Source organism: Tauraco erythrolophus, chromosome 4 (assembly GCF_009769465.1).
Source record: "Tauraco erythrolophus isolate bTauEry1 chromosome 4, bTauEry1.pri, whole genome shotgun sequence".
NCBI classification, from domain to species: Eukaryota; Metazoa; Chordata; class Aves; order Musophagiformes; family Musophagidae; genus Tauraco; species Tauraco erythrolophus.
The window spans coordinates 57,751,011-57,766,799 of record NC_141468.1 but is presented as its reverse complement, the minus strand read 5'-3'; the positions used below and the strand labels follow the sequence as shown (position 1 = coordinate 57,766,799).

General features: G+C 38.1%; 1 protein-coding gene across 3 annotated transcripts in view; it reads right to left on the bottom strand.

Moving 5' to 3' along the window:
- Window positions 1-3,205: 3,205 nt before the first annotated feature.
- The window catches only part of IFT56 (intraflagellar transport 56), a 54,423-nt gene continuing 41,839 nt past the window's right edge, over window positions 3,206-15,789 (bottom strand). For all 3 annotated transcript variants that reach the window (XM_086610999.1, XM_086611001.1, XM_086611000.1), the window contains 5 exons: window positions 13,835-13,918; window positions 11,621-11,690; window positions 8,723-8,829; window positions 4,985-5,118; window positions 3,206-3,626 (listed from right to left, as the gene is read on the bottom strand). In XM_086610999.1, the coding sequence (XP_086467125.1) occupies window positions 3,515-3,626; window positions 4,985-5,118; window positions 8,723-8,829; window positions 11,621-11,690; window positions 13,835-13,918 (507 nt within the window). In that variant the 3' untranslated portion in view covers window positions 3,206-3,514. The remainder of the gene's footprint in view (window positions 3,627-4,984; window positions 5,119-8,722; window positions 8,830-11,620; window positions 11,691-13,834; window positions 13,919-15,789) is intronic.

Sequence of the window (15,789 nt, the reverse complement as noted above, 5' to 3'; positions counted from 1 at the left end):
TTACTTCTGGAGATAATACAGGGAAAATTTGGTTAAAGAGCAAACCAGTGAGTGAAAGACAGATGTGTTTCTCAATATATGTATAGCTCTCATCTAGTGAAGCTACATGTAGCAACAGCTATACATGTAATTCTGTCTTACTAGCTAATGGCCAAGTTCCTTATTCATCCTTAGATAACTTTCTTATGAAGATCACTGAGCGATTTTCAAGCTGGGGGAACCACACGAACCTAAATGCCTGCTACAGTCCACAGAGTTGAAACATGACACGACTTTTCCTGCACAGTGAACTTGCTGCCTCCAGTTCACTATGTTATTTGGCTCCAGCTGTTACTACACTTGGAAGTTATATACTGGATTCTAGAATTAATCGAAGAGAGTTGCTGCTATATTGGATCCGTTCAGATGCTAGCCAAAGCAGATATTATTTTGGAGTTCACTTGCAGCAACAGACAGGATGAATGTCCTCCCCTGCAGTGTAATTCACTTAAATGTTACTGGCAAAAATGTTGTTCAAGTATTACCAAGTTTAATTAAAGGTCATCTTCCTTATCTGTCAGGAATGGGTCAGTGCCCACCTAAAAGCTGTTAAATACTGTTTTGGGTTTGGCTTTCTCTATTGGTCACTATTAATTATATGATTGCTAGCCCAGTACCTTCTGTGCATTCTCTATATACTATTTTCTAGAATCAGATGCGTATTCAGAGTGCAAGAAATAACTCTATTTTCCATACTCTTCCTTGAAATTCTAATGATTCAGCAATTTCTTTCTGCCTTAGTCTTTCTTCCACTACATTATCTAAAATGCTGCTGATTCAATTTTATATTCACTTACTCCCGACCCAATAAACTTACCTATTTCCCTGACTCTGCACATGCATTCTTCAGTGCCTGCTTGTTCTGTACAGGTCACTTTTGTTGTTTTATTCCATGTTTACCTTCACGCCTAGCTGTCCTATTTAGAGTATCTCGACTCCTTAAATTCCAACAGTTCAGGGAAATATGGAAATGCGTAGGGATAAAATGTTAACTCTACCTGAGAAACAGCTTTAGAAAGTCTTAACTAACTTTTCTTTCTGTGTCAGCTAAAGCAACTTCTATGCATCTTTGTTCTTTGAGTATCATCTCAGATTAAACAATGGAAGATGTTCTTAGAATGTATTTCTAATGTAATATTGGATGAGGCTTTGGGCAACCTGGTGTAGTGGAGGGTTTCCCTGCCCATGGCAGGGGGGTTGGAACTACATGATCTTTAAGGTCCCTTCCAACCCTAACCATTCTATGATTCTATGATTCTATAATATAAACACCAGTATTTCCGCACTTTTCTTGTTCTGCATTTTAATAGTATCTACATATCAGTTCCACTTCCAAGACCGTAAGCGTTAGGACAATACTTAATGTATCTTTTATTTCATCACTGCTCAAGGCAAAACCCTGCAGTCCCCAGTTCTTTGTGTCTTAAATGACAAAAGCTTTATTACCAGTCAATAAAATGCACTGTGCTAAAAATCACATAATTTAGCATACAAAATATGACTTTGTGACTATAGTGAATAAAGGTGACATTTTCAAAAACTTTGTCACTGGTCATGGACAAAGAATCTAAAATTAGTCCCCAAGCCCTTGTGCTGCAATGACATCACACTTATTTCAGAAGATTCAACCAACATGTAAAATGGTCTGCAATGGATTTGGATGCTCTTCAGCTCTCCTGCAGGTTAAGCTTCAATAAAGGGAGTAATTAGATGCATTTAACATCTGCTACAAAGCCACCAACATGATCTTTTTTAAGCTTTGTACCAAGACTCATAATTGCATTCCCAATCTGTTTCCAAGTTAATTAAAGTGGGAGGGAAAACAAAAACGCCTTTTACAAGTGAAAGGTGTTTTCTAACTGCTTTCAGTGAAATTACTGCTCCTTTCACACCTCTTTTGAATCAGTGTAACATTGTCCCTGCTCAAAGGCTCTATTATTGTTGTTGGTATGATGGATCAGTTTTCTAGATGTAAATACATGTAAATGCAAGTAGCCACAACTATCAATGTACTTCTAGATACCCAAATGATGATACTCACAGTTTTAGCTTAAAGCAGCAAAAACACTGACATGCTATATGGCAGAAAGGTGTATATGTTCCTTTTAAACTCGGCCTCGTTATTTTCAGCATCAAACCACCATAAAATCAGGACCACGGCCATTGTTTTACCTTTGGCTGATTATTGAATGTATGTTTAATGAGCAGTCACAAATCTGCCCTCCTCCACAGCAGAATGAATATACTATTTCAACTTCTTCAGTGTGAAGCCACACAGACCACCAAGACATTCAACTGTAGATTCACTAAGAGCTTTAATCAAAGCACAGACAGTAGAGATTACAGTATTCTGAGTTTCCCCCTCAAAAGATAAAAAAATACTTGGTAAGTATTATACAGATTTACAAATTGTAAATTTTCCTTTTCAAATAATATACAAACGTTTTTCACTGCAAAACATATAATACATTTTTATGTTACAACTGTTGCCTTCTTTTAGAATTACGTATTTCCTGAACTGTTCTCCTCAGAAAACAGGAGAGTATAATAAATTCAAATACATTGCTAATTATAGTGGTAAATGCTGAAGAAAATTATTGAAAACATCCAGTTCTTTTATCTGTCAGATCGCTAAACTAAATGGATTTCTCACATGAAATATATTAACATGAATAAATGCTTTCAGTGTCAGTCCTCAAAGCAAGATTGAACAATACAGTCGGTTAGATCTCCAGGCTCTGAAAAAGATGGCACCGTCATGCTTTGCTACCAACCTAGAAAGCAAATGAGCCACTTTGGAGCTTGGCATTTTGGGTTGATTAACCCTCATCTTCAGAAATAATGATATGAGAGAAAACAATCCTTATAGACAAAAATAAAAGATGAAGGTATTAGTTATTGAGATTTATCGAGAAAAGGACAGTGCTCAGAATCCAGTTTGTATTTTACTCCAGACATGCAATATACAGAAGACTTTATGTATTATCTGATAATCTAGTACTGGCTTTTGGTTGTCACCATCATCCTCTCTACTTGCCACATTCCACCTCTTGCTGAAGTAGATTTGTCTCAGCCATTTAACAAATGATTCCTCTCTAGAGGCCAGAAGACTTGCTGAAAAAAAACCCACAAAGCACTCCAGTAACTTGAGTTGAGAAACCTGGGGAACATCTGAGGACCACTTTGGCTGGTGGACAGTTGGAATTACTACTAAAAAAAAATAGAAACTCTGAATGAAGAATAGAGAGTGGTGCAACAGAAAAAGCACCAATAAAGCTTTAATGAAAAAAAAAACCCCTTGCTGAATGTTTTGCAATTTCACTGCATTATGTTGTTGCTCAGCTGGGTCAACTTGTTTGATAGTCTAAAGTCCTGCGAGGAAGGAGATACCCAGAATGCACAGGAGAAACCAAGACCCACATCTTGCAGCCACACACACAATAGTAACTGACCCAGTTCATTTTGTGGCACTGACTTAAACAGGGACTCTGTTCTCTTTGGCCCACTTTCTCATGATGCGGACAATGTATTCTACTTGAGAATTACCAGTGCTCTTCAGAAGATGCAGTACTTCCTGTAGAGTGTCTCTACAAAGGTGAAAAGCAAAGATTTAAATGAGAGTGAGACCCAACTAATAAAATAAACAACTACCCACATTCAAAGTATTTTGCAAAACATGGTTCCTAGACAGGTCCATTCATCTGCAGAGCAGGAATAGGTAAAAATGCACAGTAGATTAGATTCCAGGGGACAAAAAAAAAAAAAGTCGTCTTGTATACAATTCCAAAAAGGAGAGAAATGAAAAATAAATAAAAAAATAAACATCAGCTAAATGTAATTAGTTTGAAGTTTAGTGCACGTGTGTGTTTGTGTGTATAAATCCTTACTCTTGCAAAAGAGTTCCCCCAGAACAAAACAAACTTTTATTTTTTTCTTTAATGCTACTCGCTAGTCTTCAGAACGGCAACGTCTAGCTTAATGCTGCCAAAGCACCTTACACATAAATACAAATAACATGGAAATGAACATTACCAATAAGATAAAGGACGAAGCTACAGTTTGCCAGCTACTTTACAGCAAGAACTTGTATGCATGTGGAAAAACAGACAAGCTATGTGTATTTTACTGCATCTCCTGCAGTAATTGCTGAAAGGACACTTGAAGGGTCCAGTAGTTAATGGATTATTCCAGCAGAGAAGGGAATACAACGAAGGTGTAGAAGCCAAGATACACACCTACCAGTTATGTACAAAACAGCAACTTTAGCCAGGGGAGAATGGCCATCTGGCATCACAGCAGAATATTCACAAGGGAACAGATCTTAAATACAGCCACATTACTCTCTCTCATTCTCCCATGCAGTGAAATGGGCCGAAAACAAATTCATCAGAAACACAGATCATTTCCTTTAAGCTTTCATCAAGTAAGTATATTTGTCTGACATGGAGAGCATCTTCAGAAAGCAAATTTTAGTGAAAACACAAGTTTCATCTACTCATTGTTTAGAGAAATTGTGTAATTCCTACAACGCTGAGTGAACTTTTCCTTCGTTCTGTCCTATGAACCTTAAAATGTCATGGGACAGTTTTCCATTCCTACACCATCAACATGAAATGAGGTTCTTTTCCCTCAGTTCACGAACATACTACATTTATAACTTAGCTCCTCCTAGTATAATGACTAATGTATTCTGGTTTCCTACAGTTCGTAGAATTCGCTGCTAAGTTTTTCTCCACCATATACTCTACAACTGTTGGTGTGGAAGATACACGTCAAGTTGAACACTGCATATGGAACAACTGGCCAGAGTGTCTATTCTCTGAAAGGTCAATAAAGAATTCGAACAGGACATGTAGTCCTAAAGCTAAGATTATGACCCTGGCTTTCAGCTAACTTGGAATAGGAAAAGAGCAAAATAAATTCAGATACAACACAGAATACTCACTTTGCTTCTCGACCAGCTATGATCATTTGAAAGACACCCACGCAAGCACCTCTCTTGCCTTCCCAGTACTCAGGATTACTGTCCAGTCTCTCCAGAACATCAAAGGCTTTGGCTGAATAGTAAAACTGACGCATCTGCACAGAAAGTGAAACATTATTCCTGACTATATGACCACCTTCCAGAAGGGGATTAAAAATTTTGAGCTCAGTTTTCTGATCAGCAGTAAGTCATAGAAGCAATATGCATTTTCCTGTTTTTCTGCAGGCAGCAAATGGCAGAGAACAAGCACATTTCGGTTCCACATAGGGAAATAGGTGGTATTGTAACATTACTGGTCTATGTTTTTGAAAATATTAAAGACAAAACACACTGGATTTTATTAGTTGGCAATAATCAGCACTGTTGTTTTGATCACATACACAGTAGCTTACAGAACTTTTTTTATGAAGTGCCCTATCTAGTGTCGTACCAGCTATATCAAAGTCCTTGATAGAAGATCAACTTCAAAGTAGTCCAAACATTTGAAAACAGAACCGCTTTTCCTCGTCTAGTCACAGAGACATATTTGCAAGTCTTTTAGGTTTATGTTAGAGCTAAATTTTTTCTTCACTATTACAGTACAGAATAAGATTCAGTGACTTTATAATTGAAAATTTTCCCAAGCATATGAAAATCCACTGTGTACCCTATCTTTTCTGCCTTAGGTTCCCTACTTGTAAATGAGAACAAGAAGCAAGCTGGTTGGCAACAGTTAGTGCAAAAGGAGTGACCACAGTAACTGTGGCTTTTGAAGTCAGCATAACTCATGGGGACCTTATGTATGACTGTGAGTGTTCTTCATTTGGGCAAGCCTGAATAGCAATGTTGTTTGTGGCTAGCATCTTCCCATGAGAGAGCACAGAAGGCAGACAACCTCCCATCCTTTGGTGGCTGGAAGCCTGCATCTGCTGAGAAAAAAGGACAGGCTGCAGGAGTTACATTTGAAAACTTTAGTCAGAGAAACACAAGTACTACAGAATCAGTAATAATTCCCTTTTCTTCACATAAATGGTGATTTTAACCATAGGTAACTGGAAAGCACTTCAATGGATGGGAATAAAGGTAGTGAGTATAAACAGTATCAGATGTGTCAGCTAAAAAGAAAAAATTGAATACTGATCTCTCCAAACAGGCATCTGATCTAGTTCCATTAAGCAGACACTGGTTTAATGTCCTCCTTCTGTCTGACATAAAAGCAGGAAATGCTTCACCTCAAGACATGTGCTGTTCTCTATATGGATAAGATAAGCTATTGCATGAAAAGCAGCAAGAAATTAGCCAGAAATCCTTCATCCCAACTCCCTCACTGAACAACGTCTACCAGCATAGCAAGTGAGCATCCAGCTACGCCTAGTCTCAGGACACTGTTGACCTTACTCCATCCATGTTCATACAGCATTCAGTTGAGTGATGCCTAGTGCAACTGCCTTCTCAAGTTACAGCTATGGTGCTGCCTGTGGACCTCCAATATAATACAGTGTTTCAGAAACAACTGGAAAATGCTACATAAACAACACAGGCCTTGCCATTTAGTGGAAGAGGTATGAACAGCTGGTAGTGTAGAAAGGCAAGTTATAACACATAGTAATCATTTTTAAAATGAAATTCCTTTAGTTTTGGTGCAGTCATTTATGGCCATATATACATACATAATTAGGCTGCAAAATTTAGTCCTGTTAAGTGCAGTTTTAAGACCTATAGATAAATCCAAAGTGTGGAGCTGCTTCTCCTCTAGAGTACAGTAAGGTTTTGAGAAGAATTTAGGCAAGGTAATAAACTGATTTAAGTGAAATTTAAAATGGTCTAGAGAGAGATTTTACATAAGGTCTGATTGTCAACTTGCTTTCACAAATTGCAGCTATGGGAAACAGCAGAGGCATAGCCACTTGCTTAAGCAAGACTTTTAGGGTGAGATGGTGGACTGAATACTTGAAAGATGTGCAAGACAGAATTCTCTCAGTTTTAGAAGAATGCTTTTGAGATCACTAGGTAGATTTTCTGACTTTCAGTTATGTGTTTGTTAGGACTTGAGAACATGTTACTTTGTCAGATGAAGAAAAACAGCAAAAAAGAATGTTACATATAACATGCGGATATTGCCGCTCTTTGTAGAGCTTGGCTGAACTGAAAATCATTGGGAGGTTTACTATCTTTCCTCTATGATGGCAAGTTTGGTCACTATATCTCTAATAAGCCTATGCTAAAAGCTGCCAGCTCTTGTGTATTCACTTGTGTTAGGCTCCACTGAACCAGCTCCATGAGCTTTACACCTATTACCTGTGCTCTGCTTTTCTTCTCACATCCGCCTTCTTAAAACAGTGAACTACTCTGTTTGCACAATCACAAAACTACAATCTGTCTTTATAATCTATATTTTATTTAAATTAAATCTAAAATGGTTGCTCCCCAAATAACTTCATTCTACATTCTGGCTCTGGCCAATACATTGTGAAAAGTGGATGGCCTGTGTCTCACCATGACGCTTTTCCAAAGAATATCCTTTTCTCCTATCACTAAGCTGCTACTCCTCTAGGTCTCAACAGAGTGCAATCATCCTTACAGATGGCAGACAGGATGCCGGATACATCATTCTATTACTGTCTGCTGAAACCTTGCAGAGCAGTACTCTGCATAGGACAACTAATATTTCTTTCTCCTATAGTGCCATTACAATCCTCTCAAATAAATTTTCTTTTTATGCCTCTACATCTATCCTGTGGGTGAAGCTCTCATGTTTTCTTTCCATGCATTGCAGAACAGCAAAAAAAAACTCAATCAGAGCTAAGTCTCACTGTACACAGACACCATCTGAAGAATTAGATGTTAGGAATTTAGGCAGAATTGTAATCAGCTTCCCAAGATCTCTTCGCTATTAACATAGCTTTGTATAAACTACAATTTGGAGGTGTGCCAGCAGTGTATTAGCATGGAGCATCAGAAGTAGTAAACACAATCTAGAAGCTTAGTACAAGTAAGGTAGCATATATTTTAACTTGTTCTAAAATGTCCAGAGCATCCCTACTAAAGTGGGTATTATCTTGTCTAGCTTGACTTTTAAAAATGTTAGACAGTTAGTCTAACCTCATCTCTTTAAACATCCCCTCTAGAAAAGGTTCAAAAGAAGAACTATTATGTGTTAGCAGGGATCCTGCTGTAGGCAGTTAAGCTTGCTATTTTTTCTGAGTAGTTTTATTCCTAATGACTACACACACACTGTGTCTCTTTGCATCGCTTGAGCAGATAGAATAGTAGTTGTGGGAATCCTCTCTCCATTTCCTTATGGTTAACAAAGGAGTATCTCCTATTGCCATTACAAGCTTTAAGGAAAAAATAACACTATCCCAGAAAAAAATGCAGCATGAGGCTGTTTGCTGAATCTATGCTAGATTTTTTTTTTCTTAAAAGATTATTGTCATTTCTACTAACAATGAATCCCTAGTAGGAGAAGAAACTGTTATCATTGATAGCTCAAGCATGCAGTAATTTACCAATGTTTTAATTAGTGGCTTGTCTATCAAGAAGGCCTGTAGGTTAAAATACTGACTAACCCTTGCCAACTCATCTACATTATTAGACATCCTGCTGTTATAAAAGAAAGTTCACTAGTGATGACAATGATAGAAAGTTTTTTCAAAAATGGCTGTTGGTAGAATCACTGAATTAACATGCCATACACCAAGTTCTAAAGAGAAGACTCACTTTGTAGCAATCATTTGCAATGAGCTGCAACAGGTTAAAGGACTCCCCCGAGGTCTCCATCTTCAGATAGAGCTTCCAGGCCAGCTGTGGTTTCTTATTCATAATATCTGCAATGACAACAAAAAGCTGGGATTGTGAAAAGAATATGCCACGCACAATACTCAATGGCAAGTGGAATAAATGTTCCTAAATTTCTTCGCTTAATGTAAATGCATGTCTCAGCCTGTGAGCATGAGGTCGAGAAGGGAAACTTGTCCTTTTCTTCTGCGTTACTAGCGATAACTGCAATTCATCAGAGAATACGAATGGCAAGAGGAATAATTATGGTGTTTACATCTCCATTTATATTTCACAGATACAGCAATAAGCACAACTCTCATGATTTCAGATGTGATTAAGAAATAGAATGGAAGCATTAGAGAAGTTATTTTATGCAGGACAATGAACTGTGGCAATCCATTTAGATGGCGAGATTTAGGATTATGCATTCTTACACACAGAAAAAATTTAATTGGCACTGAGCTGAGGTCTTTAATGCTTGGTGCCCACCTCAATCTAAACATTCAATTCCCATGAATCATAGCAAACCAAAGGGGAGGGGGGCGAAGCCCCTACAAGCATAACAAAACTTATCATTATGCATCTACTAGAAAAAATATTTCCAAATTCCAGAGATTTGGTGCTGGCTTTAAATTTGCCTATGTGACCAGAATTTTTCATTGGCCTTAAACTTTAAACATCACTGCTATACACAATTAGAAAGAAAAGAATCTGAATCTTCCATCTCAGCTTGTGGAAATTCTACTTGGCTGTTTAAACACAAAGAATCCTAAAATTTGATTTTCTGGAGATAAGAACCCATTCTGTTGAATCTGAGATTGATATTGGCAATCCCAGACTCATTCGAATACTGGGAGAAAAGAAAATGAAATTAAGTATTCATTTCTTTTTCAGATCTTACCAGCCACTCACAGGGTAGCTGGCTGTTCACACATGGACCACTCCTGTGCTCTTTCAAAAGAGGGACTGTTTAGCTTACTCTATCTGTGTATGTTGCAGGTAGAATGAGTGGCAATATCAACAATAAACATGTAACATCAAATCACAGAATTTATAGACACTTCTCATTTAGGAGACAGCAAGACATCAAATCAGATTTTTCTTTCATTAGCTTCAGATACATAGTGGCAAACAGTCAGGTCTTAATTTTTAAATACCAACCCATCTATCTAGAGAAATGGAGCACTGTGCTAATTCAATGTTTTATTACCTTGTCTTCAAGAAGAATTTGGTCTAAATAGTACAATAATATTGAACAAAAAGATACTGTCTAGCATCCAAAAAGATGTATCTCTGGTACTTTTTGTCCACTGGAAATATTTCAGCATTGAATTGTTTAGGACTCAATACCTAATCATACTCTGACTTGAACGTATTATAATGCTTCGTAATTTCTACAGCAGCTTTCATCCAGAAGGATCTAGTAGTAATTTACATACTTGACACAAAAAGATAACTATACTCATCACTGAATGGTTGTTTCTGCAAAGAATTCTAGCAGCTGTTTGGGAATGAAAATTCAAAATTTTAAGACAAACAGAAAAATATAGCTCTACTGAAACTTCAGCAGGAATTCAGAATGGCAAAAGGTACGCTCAAGAATAAATAGCAACTCTTATGAAAGAGCTAGAAAATTTGTAATTGATAACATGGTGTTGATTCTATTTCTTGTATAGTAAGGAGCACCTTCAAAGAGTTCTGCATCCCCAGATGTATGTTAAAAGAACCACTACAGCACAGAATCAAAAGGATGAACACTGTCTACTGAACAACCATGACTTCCCTTTGCAATGAGAGTTCTCCCATCAAAAAAAAAATCACATAGAACATTCCCATATAAACCACTCAAACACAACCAGGTACTGCAGCTTAATGAAAAAGGAAATAAACTGGTACATCCTAAAAGAGAGTCATAGACAGGCATCCATAGGTGTGATGTGCCTCTCTGGAAAGATCACATTAGAGACGTTGACCACATCTGCGATACGGCATAATGTCCCAAAATAAATATATTTACATTCCAAGTACAACTACTGAAAATTGTATGATACGAGAACATTTTTGTATTGAGGCACTGTAAGGAAAACAAATTAGCCTAGGGAATCTCAGATTTGAGTCATCAGAAAAGCCCATCTATATTACTATTTTGCATGTGGCACTGCAGCTGTATCTATAGTGAGGTGTACTCTGCAATGTTTTAAAAACTGACTTGGAAATACTAAATAAAATTCGCTATAGGATATTAAACATAGCAAAAATTTTCTGGTTTCAAGGGAAGAATGGAAAAGTTTATGAAAGATAAAACATGATGGAGAATATAAAGGACATCCCTCAGGCACGGGAATTTGGACAACAAGCAGAGTAATGTGGTAGGAAGAAAAATACCACATATATTTGCCTGATTCTTCTCTTCCCTAGACATCAGACATGGGCTACTCCGAGTTAGACAGACTCTTGGGCCTTACCCAGTATGGATGCTTCCATTTTATGTTTTTTTCTGAACATTTTAGAGTTGAGTTGTTAACTCAGTCTTTTAAGACAGAAAAATCTTCACTCAAGCAATCGAGTAGACAATTGAGAAGAAAAAGGTTCACTGGTTAAGACAAAGCTGCATTGACAGAACTGTAACAGTGCTTCACTGAAGCAGTAATTGCTTACTAAAGCCAGATGTAGGAAAGGTGCAATAACCACGCACACTGTAACTACTGCAATCAGCTTTTCACTTTCACAGTCCTGAATCCACCTACAACATTAAATTAAATTAAGAAAGTGGATTGACAAGACTGATGCAATAGAGGAGGATCTGTATTCTGCAATGTTGAAGGTAAAGTGACTCACAGCAGCGAGCTAGCCAGCTAAGGTAAACAAAATCATTCTTTATCTTCTCACTCTGGATCAAAAGGAACACCTGCAGGAAGAAGGAAAATAAAAGATTATACATGCATGTACTTTTAAACAAACAGAAGACGGACCTGCCTCGTTTCAACATGCAGCTACGGCTTAAGCCACATGAACATGTGCTTCATGAGAAGAGTTAGGCTATACAGTGCAGAGGCATCTCTCTGTGCCGGGTAGGTGGAGGATTCAAACAGTGCCATGCTTATTAAGGGACTTCTGCAGCTGCAAAACACCAAGCTGTGCAGAGGGTGCGGCCGGCTCTGAACAAGTGCCAGTGGGCGGCCATGCAACAAAAACAGCACAAAGGAACGCTGGGCCTGTGGGAAAAGCTATTTGGAATGTGTTTGTTTAGAAAGCAATTCGAGCAATTACATTAGCATCTTCTTGAAATACCAGAAGTTTCACATATACATGAGCCTTTCCTCCCCATACAAGTCGGAGATCATTCCAGGTCAGCAATAAGCCCTTTCTAACCATCTTGGTTTCAGTAAGATTCCAAGGCAAAACATTCGTCTTTTGTAACTTACTATACAAATACAGGTTTATTACATTCTACATCTAAAGGGATGTGTGCGGGGAAGTTATACATTTTAAAATGTACTCTGGCTTTACTTAGAGAAAAAAAAGCTATTTATGCTTCTCTGCAGGTATATTTGTAACTATACTTGGATGCTACAGGCAAAACTCAAAATACCTTTATAGCAGCAGATGCACACACGGCAACCGTGAGTTCTACAGGTTACTGACATTGTTATTAGTTAAACATTGCTGACCCTTTAATTTTTGTGGTGGGGAAGAAATAAAGAAATTTAAAAAAAGGCAGCAGCATTATCAATGTAAGTAGCACTTTATCATAGGTTTTATTTCATTACGTTCATGGAGGAAGGCTTTTTAGTAAGTGCTATATGTGGTGATATTTTACAAGTTTATGAGACTGGGGAAGTGTAGTCTTTATACGAAAGTGTCATCACAGGTAAAGATCAGACATCAAGACTGATCAGACATTAATTACATAATCCTGTTATTTAAACACATCAGCTACATAACAGAAGTTTATATAGAATCATTTGTAAGAACATAAGAGGAAAAATACGGATTAACAGCAGTTTACACCTTTGTGTTTCTTTGTTGTGGGGCTGCAGTTAAAGTTTACTTACAGCATTATCATTTTTATCAGCATAGCCTTCTAGCATAGTTTTAAGATATTCACCTGCATTTTCATTAAGCTAACTAAATTAAAGTAAGTGAATTGAAATACATATCCATTTTGCCTGACAGTCTTGCATGTTTTTCTTAAAGAGACATGCAATTTCAAGTCACAGAAGTTAAGGGGGTGGGTGCTAGGAGTGGAAAAAAACAACCAACCAAAACAAAACAGGGGAGCTATGTTGTCAAGAAACCTGAAGAGTTAAAAAGTTAGAAAGGTAGGGAAAAAAAACAAACTCAAACCAACCAAACCTATATGATTCACTTTAGACTTATGTGGTTGGTTTTTTTGTGGGGTTGGTTTTTTTTTTCTGGCTTGTCTTCTTTCTGGTCTTGTGGAAAATGTTGCTTCCATCTTCATAATAGCTATTTGGTTTTGCATATTTTAGTTGCAATTAGGTTTCTACTGTACATAGACACAAAAAATGCTGTGTGTAGAAGTTAATCTTTTCCAGCTGCATCTGGATGCTGCTGAATAAGATAGTGAGCACTTCCTCTTTTCCTCCCACATCTCCCAGAGGAAGATTTTAAAAAAATTTTTTTTAAACACAAATTTCTAGGGACACCTAGAAGCTCTTAACTATTCAGTGTCTCTTACTCAGCATGCCCTAGTCAGTCTAAACAATAAGACTGCCTGGGATGCCAGACTAAGCATAGGAAATCTGATTAAGAGGGCATTCTTTGACCAATTAGAGACAGCAGCAAGCGCTCTTGTGATTCACCACAAGCAGCATGACTCCCCATATACCTCACATTACAAGATTAGCAAGATAATCTTTTCTGAATAGTATCACTGAGAGTTTCAGTTCCTCTAAGAAGGGGAAGATGATGTTCCACAACCTGCTTATTTTCAATCAACATGAAGATCTGGAGGGAGAAAACGAATGAGAGAGAGGAGTATGTGGGAAATATTTCTATTGTTGTTTTTTAAAAAAAGTAAATACATACCTTTTCTGCCTCACTAAAATTGCCTATAGCAGCTTTGGCTTGGGCGTAGTTGAAGTTGAAAGTGTCATCATTGTAGAAGTAACTCTGGAAAACAAGCCACACAGACAAAGCCCAAATAAAGAAAACAAAATCCCATGGTACAATAACATTACAAACATCCTTCCCTCCCCACTCCCCCCAAAAAAAAATCTGAGTCAGACTATATCAAGACAACAGGGAGGAAAAACTAAAACCCGCATTATGAACATACGGCACTTATAAACATTGGGTAGAAAATTATGGACTGGCTTTCCATCCTGCATTCGTGACTACAAACACAGCTGGAACATTCCACAGTATTAACCATGAGAGATCTGGAAAATGCTCCAAGCTTAAAATTGCAGTGGCAGCTTTTACAGGTGTAATTTTCACTTTGGGCATGTGAAGACATGCTGTGCTGCCATGGTCTCTTTCACCTCCCAAGCACTTATATCACCACTAGGGTGGTAAATAAGTAGTTGACTCCCTAATGGCTTAAGATGGTTTGTTTTTCCAAGACTTTTCAAGGTTCAACCAGATCCACAGGATCTCTTGCTATATGACAGATGCTAGTCTGACACTGGATCACATATGAAGGTGGAGCTGCAGTACCAGGCTGTAACCAGGCAGCACACCATGTGATAGCACTTCCTTAAGCTCAAGCCTTGCTTACAGGCACACTTCTCTCTAAGTGCAATATTAAGTTTTTCTTTCCCATAATGTTAGACTGGACACACCTAGTTCATGGCAGAGCAGGTTGATCTAGCTGTGTCTTTTCTGAAAAGCTGCATGGGCCAAAGCTGGAAATATAACTCTAGGTACAGATTAGCATGATGTTTGGGTTTGACCCAAATGGCTTAGATTTGATCGTGGTCAGATGACCAGATTAAAGTACAACTCAGATGATCAAAAGTCAGCTGACTGTGTTCTACATTCAGCACTGTCCCACACCGCTGCACCTGTAGACCTGGCAGAGGTAAGGTGGAACACAATACCACAGCTACAAGCTGAATGGGATTGAGGATCCCTGCTGAGCAGAGATGCAGTGCTTGTGAAAGAGCATGGGAAAAAAGCAGGGTGGTTTATCCATTATAGTTACTGCAAGAAAAGCTTTCCTGTGTGCATAACAGCAAGGTGTGTGGAAGGGAAATGTTTTTCCTTCTATAACATCTGTAAAAGAAACAGAACTTGTGTAGGAAGACCAAACTTGTTTTGTTCCCTCATTAAACAGTGAGGAGGAGGTAAAAAGCACAACTGGGACTGTACAAAAGATATGGGAAGCAAGGGATAAAACCCCTTCCCAATGCTCTCTATCTTCTTTCATTATGTAGGGACACTTGAGGAACCTCTTCCCTTCCCTGTCACAGGTAGTCAACAAAGGGTACTGACCCAGTTTTCCAACATACGTCAAGCCAGTGCCTCAAGAAGAGAGGTAGGGGGTGGCCAACATTTGCCAGATGTCTAGGTTTCACTCAAATAGTCTATGTTAGGGTCCAAAAGAGCCGGCAAATACAGCTTGCTATGTGAAAGCAGGAGGATGAACCAATTGGATGAATCTCAAGCTCAGATGGTGAAAACATTTCAGTACCCTTAGGGCAGACTAACTGGTTTCACCATATGAGAATTACAACATTTTACTGTATTCTTCCTCAATGATAGTTTCGTGTGAATCAGCACAAGTCCCAGGTTAAGCAAAGCTGATGAGCAAGATACTAGTTTTACTGCATGAATAGTTCCTTCTGTTTAAATAGCCCCCATTGTATTTTTGAATTAAAATGGAAAAGAAACTCTATCAGCAACCAAACGCAAAAATTGTGTCATTCTATCCTGGCTGTATTAGTGCTAGAGACCAGACCTGCTTCAAAAACAAAACCAGTAACAATGAACTAGTGCTGCTGAGCGCAACACATTCACAGCAGCCAGATGTTTCGTTTCTT